Below are 19,795 nucleotides of genomic sequence, written 5' to 3' on the forward strand. Positions count from 1 at the left end.
GCCCAAGAAATTTGGGCACCTGAGACATAACATGGAATGTGGAATCTTAGGTCAAGAGGGACTTCAGAGGTCTTCTAGCCTGACCCTGCTCAAGCAGGAGATCTTGGTAGTGCAGTGGTTAGAGTGCAGTACTGCAGGCGACTTCTGCTGACTGCTGGCTGACTGCAATTTGACAGTTCAAATCTTACAAGGTTGACTCAGCCTTCTGTCCTTCCGAGGTCATTAAAATGAAGACCCAGATTGTTGGGGGGTTATATGCAGGGGTGGGTTCTGGCAGTCACTACTGCCGGTTCACTTATGGGCACGCCATGCGGGCATGCTGCATTTGCATGCACAGAGGAATAAAAATTGCTCTGCGTATGCACAGAAGCAAAACAACAGCAACCGGTTCAGGGATGTGGCAGGCCTGGGTCGCTGGAACCAGGCAAGCTACTATCAGTTCGGTTTCGATGAACTGGTCTGAACCGGTAGGAACCCATTTCCTATGGGAGAGTCCATTCACCTGTGGTTCTTTTCTTCTGGCAGCTCTTCGCATGAGCACACTGGGAACAGGCTCCAGCTGTTCTTCTGCCTCACTGATGTCTGACTCTGAAGGCAGCTGATAACTGGCATACGGCTCTGGTCCCCTCTCTGCCTCCGGCATGACACAGAGCCCTCATCAGAGCCTTCCCCAGACTCCAAGACTGGCCCAGGTTCCTTCCCAACCTCCTCACTGTCCAACTCTGCTGGCCACAAACATTTGTTTGTTTATTTCTATGTTTACAAGTATTGGCTGCTCATCTTACCTGGCTAGCAAAACCAAAAGAATGGGGGCTGGTGAGGTGGGGAAAACATTGGAATTTGCCAACTCCATGCCAGACTGAGCACCCGGGTTGGGAAGGGAATACAAGGCAGTTAGAAGAGCACTGATGAGCATCTCACCCGTTCTTCCTCCCCAGACAACTACGCAGAAATCTCAGCCTCTACTTCATTATGAAGCTTCTTGGAAAAATGAAGATGGCCCCAAATGTCTGGCAAGAAGAAATCCAGGTGAGTTTGGGAAACCAGGAGAAGAGAAGGAAGGGGTCAGGGGTGATGCTTCATTGATTCTCTTTCTGCATAGCGGGAGGTATCTTGGAATAATTTGGGGGGGATCATCCCCAAGGGAAGGTGTTGAGGGGTGTTGAGTTTTGTTTTTGGACCATTTCCTTTCACCACTCCTTGTGAAAGAGGCATTTCCCTGGTAAGGAGGTAGCGTAGAACAGCGTCTGCCAATCTCAACAACTTTCAGATGTGGGGACTTCAAGTCCCAGAATTCCCCAGCCAGCCATGCATGCATGCTTGACTGGGGAATTTTGGGAATTGAAGTCCCCAGATCTTAGAGTAGCTAAGGTGAACAAGGCTGTAGAATTGGATTGCTGAATGGCATGTGAAAAGTCCAGGGACATCATAGAGAGCTTTAGAATCACGGACTAGTAAATTGGGCCTCCATAATCTAAAATACATTGGCAGGCTGACCCTGCTTGCTACCGGAGGGTAAAATATCTTCATACGTGTGGTGTTCTTCAGTGGATTCTACAAAACCCAACCATTTGGCCAGGTCACTCTTTGGAGGCCTTTGCACCCTTGCTGATCCTCACATCAACCAACCAAGGAGCTGAACTGAAGACGATGCACAAATCAAACGGATTCCTCGGGTTTAGCTCATTGCCATTAAATCTACCGTACACATCACTGCAGACGACTCTCTCAATAGTCTAAACAGCCGCCCCCCCCCACATGTCACAGATATGTGCTTCCACCCAGGGATGGGTTCCAGCAGGCACTACTGCCAGTTCGCTCGTTATGCGCAGAAGCAAAAAAACAAGATGGTGGTGCCTATGGCGCCACCTAGAGAAACAGTTTAGGGGTATGGCAGGCCTGGGTCGCTCTCGGTTCCAGTGACCCAGACTCCCAAACCACTTTGGCCGAACCAGTCTGAACCGGTAGGAACTCATCACTGCTTCCACCCTGCATATCTATCTATCTATCTATCTATCTATCTATCTATCTATCTATCTATCTATCTATCTATCTATCTATCTATCTATCTATCTATCTATCTATCTAATCCACCTACCTACCTACCTACCTACCTACCTACCTACCTACATACATACATACATACATACATACATACATACATACAATACATACATACAGTACATACATACATACATACATACATATATACATACCTATATAGATTATCTATCAATCTATCTATCTATCTATCTATCTATCTATCTATCTATCTATCTATCTATTCCACCTACCTACCTACCTACCTACATACATACATATATACATACCTATATAGATTATCTGTCTGTCTGTCTATCTGTCTATCATCTATCTATCTATCTATCTATCTATCTATCTATCTATCTATCTATCTATCTATCTATCTATCTATCTAATCCACCTATCTACCTACCTACATACATACATACATGCATACATACATAGTGTACATACATACATACATACATACATACATACATACATACCTTCTCCGCTCGTTAACAGACAACAGGCAGACAAACGTAAAAGGAACTCACTTTATCAGTTCTCGGCTCAGACTGGCTGCGAGCCCAAAAATAAACATAAATAAAGTCTCTAACGAGATAACAGAATACCAAACAAAAACTCTTACAAAGCAATGCACTTCTCCAAGTGTCTCCTTGAATCAGGGTTACAGAAAACCAATCACTTCTCCAAGTGTCTTTCAAATAAACCACGACTGATCATCAATGAATGTTGAAACGCACGAATGAACGTTGACTCCTGCAATCAGGGCGTGGCACCATCCGTCCTTTTATCCCCAGAAGATGCCCCTAACGAGCCCCAGCTGCATAGTTAATCTTGCATCCCGAAAAGACTCACAGAAGACTGCTGCTGAGTCACAACACTATCCCCCACCACAGGGCCCTTTCCCCGGGTTCCGACGATCGGGGTGCGGCCCAGAAGGGTTGGTGACGGCCTCCACGGAACACGGTCCAAGACACTGGTACCCCGCCGGGAACCTAGAAACAAAGTCCAGTGCTGCGGGGACCGGGGTTGACAAAGGCTGGAATCTTGGCGGAGTTCTCCTTGCAGACCTGGCCCATTGGCACTGGGCACATGACTCCACGCACCTCCGCACGTCATATTTCAGATGGGGCCACCAAAATTGACGGGAGGCCAGGCGCAACATCCGGAAAAAAAAACAATGTCTTGATGCAGACGCACAATGAACCTGCGAGAGCACCTGTCGACAAATGTGCCCTGCGGGAACATAGAGCCGGCCCCGACACTTCAAACGATCCCCTTCCAAAGTCCATGGGGACGCCGGTCCTACTTCTGCCTATTGTCGCTCCACCCAGTCATCACCCCGCTGCGCATCCCGCATCAGAGACTGCTTGCTCACGGGATGACAAACGGCAGCGCAGGATGCAATGGATAGAACAGTCCGAGGTGGAAATGAGTTCGCAGGGTCAGAGTTCTCTACTTTACTCGGCAGGGCATCCGCCCTGGGACTCCACACCACCCGAACGCACGCTACCTTGTGCGAAAGGGGTATCACGGCCGCACAAACGTGCTGGTTGTCCGACATGATAGTGCGTTGCTGAGGGACAGCTGCAGTCCGCGCAACCCTTCTGTTTTTCTTGGGGCAACTCCCAGCCAGGTGTCCAAGATTCCCACAGTAGAAGCACAATCCCTCAGCACGTCGTCTGTCCATCTCTGTCCGTGACACTCGAGGTCTGACAGCACTCAACTCCATGGGCTCCTCCCAGTCCACTGCAGTCCCTTGCTGAACTGGCATGCTGGTGGTCTCCTGGAATGCACAGCGAGGCCTTCGCCTCTGCAGCCGGGCGTCTATCCGGAGGCACAGGTGGACCAGCGTGTCGAACGTCGGTGGCCTGTCCACCCTCGCCAGTTTATCCTGCAAGGCCTCAGACAATCCATCCTGGAACGTGTCCATTAGAGCTGGTTCATTCCACGTGGAATCCTGGCTACGCAGTCTGAATTCCGTCACATAGTCCTGCAATGAACCACTCCCCTGCTGCAGTGACTTCAGACTTCTAGCTGATGTTTCCCCCTTGATAGGATCTTCAAACATCCATTTGAAGTACTGACAAAAGCCCTGGAAGTCGTCCAACAAAGGGCTCTGCTGAATTAACAAGGGGGTAACCCAATGGGTAGCTGTGCCTGAGAGCAAACTGATAATGAATCCCACCTTCGTCCGGTCAGTGGGAAAGTCCTCCGCTCTCAAACTCAGGAACAGTTGGCATTGTCCCAGAAACGCAGCAAACATGGCCAGACTCCCATCATATTTATCTGGCATGGCTACTGGGCACTTCCTCCTTGGCTGAGGTTTTTTTGCAGCTCTCTGCAACTGCATAATTTGGTCCGACAACATCGTGATTTGTTGTGCCATTTGCCTATTTTCAGCCATTAATTGTTCCATAATTAATGAAATGGAGGCATGTCGGCAGGAGTCAAACTGTTCTGTCCCCCCTTCTCCGCTCGTTAACAGACGACAGGCAGACAAACGTAAAAGGAACTCACTTTATCAGTTCTCGGCTCAGACTGGCTGCGAGCCCAAAAATAAACATAAATAAAGTCTCTAACGAGATAACAGAATACCAAACAAAAACTCCTACAAAGCAATGCACTTCTCCAAGTGTCTCCTTGAATTAGGGTTATAGAAAACCAATCACTTCTCCAAGTGTCTTTCAAATAAACCACGACCGATCATCAATGATGTTGAAACGCATGAATGAACGTTGACTCCTGCAACCAGGGCGTGGCACCATCCGTCCTTTTATCCCCAGAAGATGCCCCTAACGAGCCCCAGCTGCATAGTTAATCTTGCATCCCGAAAAGACTCACAGAAGACTGCTGCTGAGTCACAACACATACCTATATAGATAATCTGTCTGTCTGTCTGTCCGTCCATCCATCCATCCATCCATCCATCCATCCATCCATCCATCCATCTATCTATCTATCTATCTATCTAATTTTATTTATATTTTTTTCTTTAACATTCATAAGTGTTTAGTGAACAGAGTTTTATCTGGGTCAATATATTTTGCATACAATTCTGATAGTGACATTACCATTTAAATATTCATACTCATACTTTAATAAGGGACACGGTGGCTCAGTGGCTAAGATGCTGAGTTTCTTGACAGTTCGGCAGTTCGAATCCCTAGCACCACGTAACAGAGTGAGCTCCCATTACTTGTCCCAGCTGTTTGAAAGCACTTAAAAATGCAAGTAGAAAAATAGGGACCACCTTTGGTGGGAAGTAACAGCGTTCCGTGCCCCTTTGGGGTTTAGTCATGCTGGCCACATGACCACGGAGATGTCTTGGGACAGCGCTGGCTCTTTGGCTTTGAAACAGATATAGAGTAGGGAACGACTAGCACACACTGTATATACAAGCGGAACCTTTACCTTTTTAATCATATTTTTTCATCTTCTAACATTTGTGTATACATAATATTATTTTCCCAGCTTCTATTTTCTACTTCTTTTTTCTAACGCTTATTAGAATAACCATCGTGTTAAAAAGTATTCTACATCTATCCATCATCTCTTGCCCCTTTTTAGAATTTCAACTCTTATTAACTTTTGGGTTAATCTGGCCTGCTTCTCCTCTAGTATCTTGTAAAACTCCTTTTGTCATTTTTAAATTTAATCTCAATAAAGAGTCTTCTAAGATACTGAACAGTTATGTGGGTGTCCCAAGGAAGGGAGGGAGGGAGAGCAGAAGATAGGAAGGGTTGTCCCAGCCACATTGCTCCATCGACTGGCTCCTGTCTACAGAGGAGGTCTTTGAAGATCCACTCAGAGGGACATCCTGCATCCTGCCCAATTTCCAAGAATACGCATTGAGGACATTTGGTAATTGTTTCCTCCTCATCTGGGTCCTATCATTTCCCAGGGGGTTTAAAAAACGGGGAGGGGATAGGGGAGGAAACCCACAGAATGACTTTTCAAGAAGACCACGCACCACATGTGACCGAAGAAAACTGAGATGCTTCCTGGCTTTGATTTCCCCCCTTTGATCCTGACTGCCCGAGTCTTTTCCTCATTTTTTTCCTGCGGTTGGGGGCGAGGGGGCTCATGAAGGGTTGTGAGATCTCCCCCCTTCTTCTCCCCCCCTCCGAGGAAAACCACATAAGAGAGAGAGACCTGGGTTGTTGTTTTTTCTTCAATGGACTTTCTCGAAGACTTCTTTAAAAAGCTTCATTTTTGTCCACCGCCTCCTTGGGATATTAGCGCTTCTTATTACTCATTCACGCAGGCCGCCAGCCATCCGCGGGAAGGCCTGGCGTTTAATTCGTAACCCCAGATGAGATGAAAAAAGAAGAATGTCTTCTTTGTAGGTGATTTTAAAATAAATAAATAAAATCACAGGACTCCTTTGTTTCCGAGTCATAATTGAGCATTAACTCAATGGAAAGGGCTTTGAGTTTCTCAGCCAATTTTAATTCTTCACACTTGGCATTTATATTTATATTTTTTTAGGGCGTTGAAAATTCCGGACAAGCCTCACCTCGGTTATCTTTGCTGGAGTCTGCAAAATTAATTAGAAAGGGAGCATCACTCCCCTTGCAGAGGAAGGATGGGAGGGGTTTTTTTCTGGCGGTTGGGGCGAGATTGGTTTTGTGCTGAGGGCCACATTGTTTAGGAGTGGGCTGCTACAGGTTCGCCCAGGTTCGGGAGAACTGGTAGCTAACGTTATGGCTGGTTCGGGAAACCTCCAAATCCCACCACTGACTGGCCGCACCTACCAGGCCCCGTCCCTGCCACTCCCCTCCCAGGAGACTCCACGTGGCCTGTTTTGGATGCGAGGTAAGTACCAGGCCTGCGTGGAGGCTCAGGGGGAGGGGAGGAAATGGGCCTCCCAGAAGGCCAGGGGAGGCAGTTTTTGCCCTCCCGGAGGCTCAAGGAAAGCCTTCGGAGTCTGGGAAAAGTGAAAACACCCCCCCCCCCGCCTAGGCCATATCCACCATGGCCACTCCCACCCAGAAACCAGGCAGAGAACCCGTTGCTGAAATTTTTGAAGCCCACCCGTGCATGTTGTTGCCCGAAGTGGATGGAGATAAAATCGGAGTTGTGTAACGTCGAAAGCAGAAATAGAAGGAGATGCACTTTTTATCTCAGCCTCTCTGCTTTTCTCTCTTCTTGATCTCTCTTTTTCTTTTTTTCCTCAGCTAAGTTGGACTACAGATAGTAAAGGGGTCCATAGTGGCTCACTCCTGAGGTAAACTGATCTTCCTCCACTGCAGTCCTAATGCCCCATAGCAGGGGTATCAAAATCAACGCCTGCGGGCCGGATCCAGCCCACGAGGTGGTTAGATCAGGCCCGCGCGACTGCCCTAGAAAAAGTGAGGGACTGGCCTGCGATGGCTCTGCCAGTGAAAACGGGCTCCCGAGCTCTGTTTCCGGCCACAACAGCTCCTACAACCCTCTGCCAGAGAAAATGCAGCCCTCCCAAACTCCATTTTCACTGGCAAGCAGTTGCAGGAGGCAGTCACTGCCAGAAACGGAGCTCGAGAGCCCATTTCCACTGGCAGAGTGCTTGGGCCGCCACAGGGGCTCCCGACATGAGTGATATCAAGATGGCCACGGCCACACACACACACACATACACACACCAGAGGTGGTATTCAGCCAGGTCTCTCTGGTTCAGGCAAACTGGTAGCAATGGCTGCAGGAGGCTCCGCCCACCCATCCCGACATAATGCAGAAGCATTGCGCATGGGCAGAAGGTGGTGGGCATATGCAGATGTGGTGCATGCGCTCACATTTGTGAAGCAGTAGGGAAGGTAAGTGATTCCCGCCCCCCCCCCCTCTGCTCCCCCCACACACAGACACATAGTCAAATAGCAATGCTTGGACTTATAGGAACAGTAGATGGTGTTGTTAGATCAGAGGTGTCAAACTCAAGGCCCAATGTGGTCAGTTCCATCCTGATCTACCCAATGCGAAGAGGCAACATGCCAGCATTTCAGGGAGTGGCATCAAGCTGGCCACACCCTTCCAGTCAGCCACAGCCCTGATGCGGCCCTCAATGAAATCGAGTTTGACACCCCTGCCTCATAGGAAGAAGGGACCAAGTGGGAGGTCCCCCTGCTCCTTGGGAGTCCAAGATCTGCCGTACACAGAGAGAGTTCTGGAAGGGCAAGTTCTCCATGCTCCCCCCTTTGTGGCGACCAAGGAATGAGTCCCAAAAACCTCCCTGAAGATCTTGCTCAATTTAAAACAAGCTTCTTCCCACCACCAGGAGGGGGGAAACCTGTTGAACAGAGGCATACGTCTCCCTTCTGTCCTCCAGCAATTGCGTACGTTTTTTTTTTTAATTGCCAACTCGATTTCCCCTGCAAGCCCTCACCGCCTCAACTTCTCTGGCTTCTGCACTTTTTAAGGCGTGCAGGTGAGTGGCTTATGTTTGTCTATACATATGGACAAACTGTACCTTCCGTGATTCATCCTGGCACTAGCTATTGTTGAAATATTCTCCACCGCTACTTTTGAGGGAAGGCAAATACGATGAATAAGTTAATCAGCAGGCACAACGGAGAACGGTGGGAATGGACGGGAAGGAGCGGGAGATGTGACAGATTGCCTTCACTCTCCCCACCCTCTTCCCCCGCCCCACCCCGGCCCCCACCCCATCCCAGAGCTCTGTGAAAATGAAATTTCTGCTGATTTGTTCACATTCAAACCCTCCACTGGGTTACGCAGAGGGTGAAAATTGCTTTGGAAGCAGGAAAGAGGGCAGGAGAGAGAACAATGTTTTTTAACAGGGCAAGCCCACACAGGCATTTAGGATAGCCAGCTCATGCCTGTTCACCCTAAGCAACACCATGTCAAGCAGGGGTGAATTCTGGCAGCTGCTATTGCCAGTTTGCTCAGGGGGGCGCTGCGTTCACACTTGATGTGCACTGCAGTCGCGCATGCACAGTACAACTAAAATTGCTCTGCGCATGCACAGAAGCAAAAAACAAGATGGCGGCTCCTATAGCAGCGCCTATGGTGCTGCCAGGAGAACCGGTTCTGGGGCGTGGCAAACCTGTGTTGCCGAACCATCCGAACTGGTAGGAACCCACCACTGATGTCAAGGCTAGCCAAGATGGAGGAGGTAATCCCAGGAAGGAAGCCATCTTGGTTTCCCCTGCGATCCCCTTGAATTCAACTGAACAAAACTTAGCAAGTGACAAGCTCAGGACCCAAACGGATCTTGACAGACTTGAACAAAGGGCCCTATCCAACAAAATGAAATTTAATATAGAGAAAAGCAAGGTATTAGGCAGGAAAAAAACACAAGCTACAGGTATATATATATATATGGGAGATGTGGTGGCTCAGTGGAGACACTGAGATTGTTGATCAAAAAGGTTGGCAGTTCAGCAGTTCGAATCCCTACTGCCGCGTAATGGAACGAGCTCCTGTGACTTGTCCCAGCTTCTGCCAACTGAGCAGTTCGAAAGCACGTAAAAATGTAAATGGGAAAATAGGGGCCACCTTTGGTGGGAAGGGAACAGTGTTCTGTGCGCCTTCAGTGTTGAGTCATGCTGGTCACACGACCACGGAGACATCTTCGGACAGTGCTAGCTCTTTGGCTTTGAAACGGAGATGAGCACCGCCCCCTAGAGTCGGGAACGACTAGCACCTATGTGCAAGAGGAACCTTTACCTTAAAAGCATATATTAGGCGGAACCTGCCTCAAAAACAGGAACTGTGTGATGGACCTTGAAGTCATAGCAGATGATCACTTAAACGCGAGCCAGCATTGTGTGACGGCAGCCAAAAAAGCTAATACAATCCTGTTTTATATAAACAGGAAGCATAGAATCAAGATCACGTGAAGTATTAGTAGTGCTTTATAAAGCCTTAGTAAGGCCACTCCTGGAATACCGCATCCAGTTTTGGTCACCACATTACAAAAAAGATATTGAGACTTTGGAAAAAGTGCAAAGAAGAACAACTAAGATGAGTAAAGGCCTGAAGGCTAAAACATATCAAGAACAGTTAGAAGATTTGGGTTTGGCTAGTCTAAAGAAAAGTAGGACTAGGGGTTAGCGGTATGATAGCGGTATTCCAACATTTGAGGGGCTGCCACAGTGAAGAGCGGGCCGAATATTCTCCAAAGCACTAGAAGGCAGGGCAGGAAAGATTGGATGGAAACTAATCAAGGAGAAGAAGCAACCTGGAATTAAGGAGAAACTTCCTAAAAGTGAGGACAATTAATCAGTGGAACGGCTTGCCTTCCGATGTTGTGGGTGCTTCATCATTGGAGGTTTTTAAGAAGAGACTGGATAGCCATTTGTCTGAAATGTTACAGGGTCTCCTGCTTGAGCAAGGGGCTGGACTAGAAGACCTCCAAGGTCCCTTCCAGCTCTATTCTGAATTGAAAGTTGAGAGTTTCCCTTTATTGGTCAAATTAGAGGAGAAGACAAGACAAGACAACCCCGGAAAATTTTTCCTCCCCCTGGGGAAAAGCTCTTTAACTAAAATTTACACCATCCTGTGTCAGCTGTTAAATCTTCAGTTGACTGGGTTTCCATCCCGTGGAGGAGACCCTCCGAAGGAAGGCTTCCCCTGAGCCCATCTCCGTGCAAACTGCAGCTCAGCAAAAACTTGCTCTCTGCAAATGCTGAATTGGCAGCCTTCAGGTCCCTGGGGCCTGAGTCTGCAGCGATCCCAAAGGGGCTCCACGCAACTCCGCTCAAGGGACTCCCCATCCCCCCACCCCACCCAGTTACTGCCATTTTGCCCTCCAGTCTGTTGCTAATTATGGTACATCTGCACACCTCTGACCATGCTTTGAAATCAGGCTTCGCATGCCCGTTCTCCGATTTTTGAGAAGTTCAGGACTGCTTTACAAAATATGGTGGGGGAGAGCAATATGATACTGTACTATTTTACAGCAGGAGTAGGGCTGGGCTTAGTATTTTGGGGTGAAGCTGTAGTAGGAGGGCTAAAAATCCAAAATGCTCATTTGTGGGATGGATGGATGGATGAGGAGGAGGAGGAAGAAGAGGAAGAAGAAGAAGAAGAAGAAGAAGAAGAAGAAGAAGAAGAAGAAGAAGAAGAAGAAGAAAGATGTGAACAGACAGAAGGAGAGGAAGGAGGGAGAAAAGGGGAGGATTGGGTGGATGGATGGATGGGTAGAAAGAAAGAAGGAAGGAAGGGAAGGGAGGGAGGAAGGAAAATAAAGAAAGATGTGAACAGAGAAGGAAAAAAAGGGAGAAAAAGGGATGGATGAAGAAGAAAGAGAAAGATAGGAGTGAATAGATAGAAAGAGTGGAAGGAGGGAGAAAGGGAGAGAAGATTGGATGGATAATGGAATAGAAGGAACGGAGAAAGGAAAATAAAAGAAGAAGTGAACAGAGAAGGAAAAGGAGAGAGAAAAAAGGAGGGGTGGGTGGGCAGAAAGAAAGACGGAAGGAAGGGGAGGGAGGAAGGAAGACAGTATTACAGGTGGTATCTGATCCTAGCAGTACCATATTTTAAACTGCCATGTAGGAATTGTTCTCCCAACTTTGTAAAGTTGGCAGAAAGTTGTAAAATGGAAGGTGGCCATCGTAGGGAAGGGAAATGAACCCCGCTGCTCAGTTAGGCTGAGTCCAATCAGATTCTTCAAGCAACAAAGGGTAGGGAGGGATATATTTTCTCTTTCCTTTCCTTCATTTCATTTTCCAGAGCTGACGACACTGGTGACCTCTGCTACCCATCCGAGCAATCCCTATTTTAAACCCTCCCGACTGCTCTGCTACTGATTTGATGGCTTGAAAGTCGAGGGGCCGAGGGCTTATAGTTGGGGAGGGGTGGTGAAGCAAACGCCTTATGCACAAGATTTTTTTCCCCCTGCCCGCTTTTGAAAAAGAACCAGTCTAATCCACGCCTGGCTTCCAGCCTCAGTAGAATGAAGAAGAAGAAGCCATTAACAGAATTAAGGAAGGGATCTTGTAAGTCATCTAGTCCAACTTCACACTTAACCAGGAGACCCTACACCATTTCTGACAGCCCAGTCTCTTCTTGAAAGCCTCCAGGGATGAAGTTCCCACAACTTCCGAAGGCAACTTCGGTTCCATGGGTTGATCGTTCTATCAGGAAATTCTTTCTTATTTCCAGGTTGAATCTCTCCTTGGTCAGTTTCCATCCATTCTTCCTTGTCTGGTCTTTGGGTGCTTTGGAAAATAGCTTGACCCCCTCCTCTCTATGGCAGCCCTCAAATATTGGAAGATGCTCTCCTGTCTCCCCTGGTCCTTCTCTTCACTAGACCAGCCATGCCCAGTTCCTGCAACCGTTCATCGTATGCTTAAGCCTCCAGTCCCCTCATCATCCTGGTTTCTCTTCTCTGCACTCTTTCTAGAGTCTCAACATCTTTTTTATAATGTGGTGACCAAAACTGAATGCAGTACTCTAGGGGTAGCCTTGCGAGGGCTTTAAGATTTTAGAAAATGGCTTGATTCCCCCCTCCTCTCTGTGGCAGCCCCTTAAATATTGGAGGATGCTATCCTGTCTCCACGGGTCCTTCTCTTCACTAGACTAGCCAGGCCCAGTTCCTGCAACCGTTCTTCATTTGTTTTAGCTTCCAGTCCCCTCACTATCCTGCTTGCTCTTCTCTGCACTTTTTCTAGAGTCTCAACATTTTTTTTTATAGTGTGGTAACCAAAACTGGATGCAGTACTCTGGATGTGTGGTTTTACTAAGGCTTTAAGACTTTGGTTGCTGTCAAAGCTCACTTGCGAGCTCCTTAATCTCCAACTGTTTAAATTCTTCACACTTGTGCTATGTAAACAGCAGGGTGGGCTTTCTAACCCACTCTTCTGTTTGAGGGGGGAGGCTGGAAATTGTGCTGTCTCCACCACTGGAGGCCAGGAAGAGCGAAGGATGTTTCCCAGGCTCCTGCCGAGATGACAACGTACGGCTCATCCTTTCATCGGCTTTCCGAGGGACGCGTTTTTGGTTTTTCTCCTTCTTCTGGAATTCAGACCTGGCACCCACGTCACTCCACTCCGGCTCCCATGCCCACTTCGCTGGGAGACAAAGAAGCCGGTTCAAGAGATGTTGGGACTCTGGGGGTCAGCACCCTGTGAATGGAGGGCTTTCAGCAGGAAACCCACATCCTCTCCTCCAGAAGGTCAGGCGCGTTGGAAGCAACAGAGCCTGCCTTTCACGATGACCTTTGCTGATCCCCTCCCCTCCCCCTGCCTCTCCCTTGGGCGTTGAAACTGGCTCTGCTCCACTTGCTTGCTTCCCGCGCCATTTCCTTTTTAGGCTCGGAAATCCAAGTTCCTGCAACCGTTCTTCATAACAGCAGGCCCGCACCCCCCACCGCTTGTGCAAATGGAGTTGCACGCACGCACCTGCAACTCAAATGCCATCCCCTCCCCAATACCGATCCACCATTCTGGAAAGATTGGGGACCGCTGTCATAAGGAGAAATTTAACTGATTGCAAAAATAATATATATGAAGTGCTTAGAACAGGGGTCTTTGCTGGCTGGGGAATTCTGGGAGTTGAAGTCCGCTAGGCTTAAAGTTGCCAAGGTTGGAATCCCCTGGCTTAGAACACCTGCAAGAGCTCACATCCTATTCTTACAGCTCCATTCCGGATTTTGGTTCCTTCAATATTCTTTTTGCCCATCAAGAACACAGATGTGAAGCTTCCAAAAGATGACCTAATTAATTTACGAGCTTCGAGGCAAAGTTCAAAAGAAATCCAGTTATTTATCAATATCAACATTTTGGCATGTTCTTCTGTGGAAATTGATTTCCGGTTAATGGTCTTTGCACTTTACCCCTAACTCTCCTCTCCCTCAGTCTGTGTCATAAATCATATCCACCAACGAGGTTGTAGAAATATGAGATCCGGACTATGGCCGAAGGTATGCATGGAATCCTCCCTCCAATGTCAACTTGATAATAGTCATGGTAAAGCTTTACAAGTTGACAATAGGTTTTTATTCTTCTCACGGCTGGTCATCTAGCTGCAGGAGCAGGGGTCTCCTGCTCTGCTTATCCAGCTCACCGGTAGGCTGGTAGGCTGGTAGGCAAGCCAAATTGAGTCGCAGCCCCAGAGAAAAGGTGGAGTGATGGTTGCATTTGTGCTGTCTGCTAAGCCGCAGCTTCTTATCTTCTCCGGGAGCGTGACATCTCAGCATTTTCTGCCAAAAGTTGCTGAACTCTGTTTGACAACAAGACAGAGAGTCAGACAGCCTGCCTGAGTCACGGGCTTTGTATAAATGCAAACAAATGGGTAGACATAGCAAGAAGAGAGCCAAGGGGTGAGTAGCCTGCAAGCCATAACTTGAACAAGACTTCTCGGCTCACACCTTGTTTGAAACAATCAATTTCCCTGCTCAGTTTTATAACTGGAAGACTAAGGTGTCCCCACCACTTGCCTCTACTCTTTCTTCTTCTGTGCTCAGCTTGGAGGGCTAAGGCCAGGGGTGAAATCCAGCAGGTTCTGACAGGTTCTGGAGAACTGGTAACAGAAATTTTGAGAAGTCCGGAGAACCAGCAAAAGCCACCTCTGGCTGGCCCCAGAGTGGGGAGGGAATGGAGATTTTGCAATATCCTTCCCCTGGAGTGGGGTGGGAATGGAGATTGTGCAGTATCCTTACCCCGGAGTGGGGAGGGAATGGAGATTTTGCAGTATCCTTCCCCTGGAGTGGGGTGGGAATGGGGATTTTGCAATATCCTTACCCCGGAGTGGGGAGGGAATGGAGATTTTTCAGTATCCTTCCCCTGGAGTAGAGAGGGAATGGAGATTTTGCAATATCCTTCCCCTGGAATGTAGAGGGAATGGAGATTTTGCAGTATCCTTCCCCTGGAGTGGGGTGGGAGTGGAGATTTTACAATATCCTTCCTCCGGAGTGGGGAGGGAATGGAGATTTTGCAGCATCCTTCCCCCGGAGTGGAGTGGGAATGGAGATTTTGCAGTATCCTTCCCCCGGAGAGGGGAGGGAATGGAGATTTTACAATATCCTTCCCCCGGAGTGGGGAGGGCATGGAGATTTTGCAGTATCCTTCCCCCTGGAGTGGGGAGGGATTAGGAATTTTGCAGTATACTTCCCTTGCCACGCCCACCAAGCTACACCATGCCCACCAAGCCACACCCACAGAACCGGTAGTAAAAAAAATTGAATTTCACCACTGGCTAAGGCTGCTTGGAGGTGTTTGAGGAATGCAGAAAAATGAGGTGTCCATGGTTGAATTTTGCTACTCTCTTTGGAAGGATTGCTGGATTTAAAAGTCTAGTTACAGAATACTCCCTCGGATGATTGTGCAACTTCTCCTTCTTTCTTCCTTCCCTGTCATTTTCAAGGCTGTTTAATCCATCCCCAGCCAAAAGAAGACCGAAAGCATTCTTTATTCACAACTAGCTGATAACACGGCATTGCCAATTCTGTATTAGACAGGAAAAGGAATGAATTACAAGTGGCAACATAAGTGCAGAATGGCCTGTCCTCCTTCCTTCCATTAACGTTGCTGCAATTCCTGAAGAACCGATGGCAAGAGTGACTTCTCCCTGGGCCCTGATTTCGGCGACAATTAAATTAGTTAAAAGTGTTTTCCATGTGCCCCCCAGAAGTGTCAAGAACTATGATACCACCGTGTTGAAAATGTCCAGACCAAACGCAATTTCTAATGTTGGATTTTCCCCCTTACAAGAGGGAGCCACCTTGTGGAGTACTGTGAAGCCGTTACCATGGCAACTCCATCACGCTGTACATTAGAAGCCATTTTACAGCTGTACAGTAGAAGCCATTTTAAGGCACAACAGGCTGTATCTTAATAGAACACACATGCTGAAGGGTGTTAGGGGTGTCTTACCCCCACAGTATTTGTTTCCAGAGAGTAAATCATTTGTGTACCAAGTTTGGTTGAAATTGCTTGAGGCGTTCCAGAGTTATGCTGGAACATACACACACACAGCCCTTTAGATAGATAGATGATAGATAGATAGATAGATAGATAGATAGATAGATAGATAGATAGATAGATAGATAGATAGATAGATAGACAGACAGACAGACATACAGACACAGACAGACAGACAGACAGACAGACAGACAGACAGACAGATAGATAGATATAGATTCAAGATTCATCTCTCCTTTCCTTTGACTTGGCTATATTTCCCTTCTATCTGTTCTTCACTCTTGACTTGAGTGGATCATGAATGCGAACTCAGCTTCTGAGATATGTCCCTTCGGATGGGACTCACATGTGAAAATCAAGCAGTCCTCCTATAGAGAGAGAAGCAACTATGGCCTCTTTACAACCTGTGGGCTTCAACTCCCAGAGTTCCACTATTGGAGGGGCTGCCACAAAGGAGAAGGGGGTCAACCTATTCTCCAAAGCACCTGAAGGCAGGAGAAGAACCATTGGATGGAAACTAATCAAGGAGAGTAGCAACCTAGAAGTAATTTCTTGGCAGCGAGAACACTTAATCAGGCTTGCCTGACGTTGTGGGTGCTCCCTCACTGGAGGTTTTTAAGAAGAGATTGGATAGCCATTTGTCAAATATGATATAGGGTCTTCTGCTTAAGCAAGAGTTGGACTTGGAGACTTCCAAGATCCCTTCCAACTCTATTGTTCTGGCTTAGGAATTCTGGGAGTTGAAGTCCACGGGTCGTAAAGGGGCCACAGATGTCCACCCTGGCTCTTGCACACAACAAACTAATATATCAGGAAGAGGACACTTGACCAAAACATCTCTTTCAGACCTATTTTTCCATTTATTATACACATTGTAGGTGTGCAGTTTTACTCTATGGTAGCCAAAAACCAGAAAAAGTCTAGTAGGATCATTTCCAACTAGCAAGTTTTATTAAAGGGCACAACATTTATTTTTGCAAGCTACATTTCACTTCCTCAGAGTACCATGAACTACATAAATATTTACAGTACTGTGAAATACAAGAATATTAAGTTTTCCTACTAACAGATTTTATTAAATGGCGTCCAGGAGTTGGGGCAGCTAAATGAGAAGGCTTCGCATTGTGGGTCACAGTGCACGATCCAACTCGGTGTTAAGACTTTGAATCTGTCGGCAATGCTACACATTGAGGTCCACTTCACATTATTTGTTTGGAAGCAGATCCTAAATCAGCTCTCTCAAAAGGAGTTTACTGAGATTTCGGCAGTGGTAGGATATCAAATCTTTTCCTACTGGTTCTACGAGAGAGCGCTTCGCGTGCATGCGCAGCACTCAAAGACTGCCCTCGGTGTCAGCGCTGGTGAGCTGAGCTGTGTTCTAGTTCTGCTGCATGAATCAGCTGAGCTAAAAAACAAGGGAATATAGGGAACAAGATAATGTATATTTAATCATTCATGTATTAACCGCAGCTAAAATTGTATTTGCACAATATTGGAAAAGTGTAGAGATCCCTATGGATGAGAAGGGAGTAAGGAAAGTATTAGAATGTGCAGAAACGAACAGATTAACATTAGCAATGAAGGAGAAAGAGCCAAATGAACATTATATGATTTGGGAAGCATTTTACCAATGGTTGGAAGGAAAAAAAGGAGTTTGCAAATGAAGAAAGCAAAAAAAAAAAAAAAAAAGTAGAGAATACACTTAGACAAAGATATAAATAAGATAAAAACAGTATGTGTATGATGAGAATAATGATGTTTAATGTTGATATGATATTATTACTGGAAGATATTAAGAAGAAAAATGGAGAGTTCCATAGCATTTAAATGCTCAATATATTATAATACTAAACTTAGGGAAATAATTTTAATATGAATGTGGAAGATGTGGCAAAAGAGGAACGATGTGGCACAGAGATGTTTGTACCCAGACGACACACTGCTTAAGGAAAGATGGAATGTTTATTTTTGTAACTAAAAAACAATAAAACTCTTTAAAAAAAAACAAGGGAATATAGGACAGGGCGTGGCACGACAAAACCGCACTCGACTAAGCCGCGCCCGATTAAATCGCGTCACTGACGTCATCAACAGGGCGACAACAGCGAGCGCGGAGAAAGAAGGGCGCTTTAAATAGCGCTTTGAAAGCAAGCCGGTTCAACTTAAGGTAAGGGTTAGGTTTAGGGTTAGCTTTAGGGTTAGGTTTAGGGTTAGGTTAAGGGTTAGGGTTAGGGTTAGGTTTAGGGTTAGGTTTAGGGTTAGGTTAAGGGTTAGGGTTAGGGTTAGGTTAAGGGTTAGGATTAGGTTTAGGGTTAGGTTAAGGGTTAGGTTTAGGGTTAGGTTTAGGGTTAGGTTTAGGATTAGGTTTAGGGGGGTGAGGTTTAGGTTTAGGGGTTAATTTTAGGTTTAGCGTTTACAGCGTGCTTCTGTCTCCGTGCTGTTGTCGCCCTGTTGATGACATCAGCTACGCGGTTTCGTCGAGCGCGCTTTAGTCGAACGCGGTTTTGTAGTGGAACCAGGACAGGGAACGGTGGGGGAGGGAGGGCAGGGCCAGGCAGAGCTGATATTTGCCGGTTCTTTGAACTACTCAAGATTTTCACTACCGTTTTGTCTGAATCAGTCCAAACCGGCTGAATACCACTGCTGGATTTAGGAAACAATCATTTGTCTTTTAGTGGCAGAGAGGTGGTCAAAGGAGATTTTTGGGATATTTGAAGAGCTCTAGTCTCCATGATCCTTGCTTTGTTTGTGTGTGCTTGTGGTAGTTGCACCTGTAAGCACCTCTTTTCTCCACAGCTGCAGCAGCTTTGCGACCTCCTGCCACTCATGAGGCCCGCCTGCTTGAAGCAGGCTCTGCAGAAGAGCCAGAAGCTGGAGAAGGAGCCAGCCAAAAACCAGCGGAAGACACTGTCTGCTCTTGACCATGAGGTAAGAACAAGGGAGGCCGAGGGAGCCTAATGGAGGATTTTACGTGTGAAGTAGGAACGGAACGAAGGATCTAATCAGATCCACAATTGAAAAGAAGTCCGGGAGTTTTCATAACATCAACCTGGGCAGTTATATTTTTCACAGCTAGGCCTCCCACTGCTCTTGCTTTGAGAACACCTCAGAGACAGCATCTGATAACCAAGGTTGGGATTCAGCCAGTTCGGACGAACCGGTAATTCCCGTGAGCATTTGGCTCCTCCCCCCGTTCCTACGCTTTCCTGTCCTATATTTAGCTCAGCTGATTCGCGTGGCATAGGGGATTGCCGTGCGCCAGCTGTTTTACTCATAGGCGCCGACATAGAAGGCATGTTTTGAAGCTTTAAAAGGTCATTTTTTGAATGCTGCGCGCACGCACTCGCCAAACCTGTTGTTAAACTAATTTCATCCCACCACTGCCAATAACCCATCATTTGGTGGAGGAAGAAATTGGTAAGATACCCTAAAGCAGGGATGAAGGAATGGGGAGCTGTGAACAAAGAGCAGAAGCTGGGAAAGTGACCAAAAGCTCTTGACTCTTGGTGGTGAGTGACTTCAAGAGTCTGTATATCCAGCTCCCCTTTCTGAAGAATTGCTTTCTTGAGAACTTCTAAGAATAGACCTCATCATTTCCTGGTCAGATAATTCCACTGGTGCAAATCAACTAGGTATTTTGAGTTCCAGTCTTAGTTCTCCTGGTCTCCTCCTTCCCTCCTGGCAATTGAGAACTGCTGTTGTCCTCCATGGCTAGATAACTGTTAAACACACAGCTGACAACGTATCTGCCTTGCCATTTGACTTTCAAACCTTTCCCTAAGTGAATGCATACAGAGGAATGATTGAGTCTGCCATTTGTGCTTCTGTAACTGTCTGCTTTATGTGCCAAAAAAACCAGACCCAGAGGTATTTCACTTCCC

The 19,795-nt window shown here is 47.0% G+C and overlaps 1 protein-coding gene across 1 annotated transcript in view; it reads left to right on the forward strand.

Moving 5' to 3' along the window:
- Positions 1-19,795, forward strand: part of FAM178B (family with sequence similarity 178 member B) — a 291,511-nt gene that overhangs the window by 191,522 nt on the left and 80,194 nt on the right. Inside the window, exons 14-15 of the mRNA XM_087703499.1 lie at positions 939-1,029; positions 18,711-18,842. Coding sequence (XP_087559625.1) covers positions 939-1,029; positions 18,711-18,842 — 223 coding nt within the window. The remainder of the gene's footprint in view (positions 1-938; positions 1,030-18,710; positions 18,843-19,795) is intronic.

The sequence above is a fragment of the Thamnophis sirtalis genome, unplaced genomic scaffold (genome assembly GCF_051295495.1).
Source record: "Thamnophis sirtalis isolate CommonGarterSnake01/CBP01778 unplaced genomic scaffold, rThaSir2_p1.2 scaffold_2, whole genome shotgun sequence".
In the NCBI taxonomy this organism is placed as follows: Eukaryota; Metazoa; Chordata; class Lepidosauria; order Squamata; family Natricidae; genus Thamnophis; species Thamnophis sirtalis.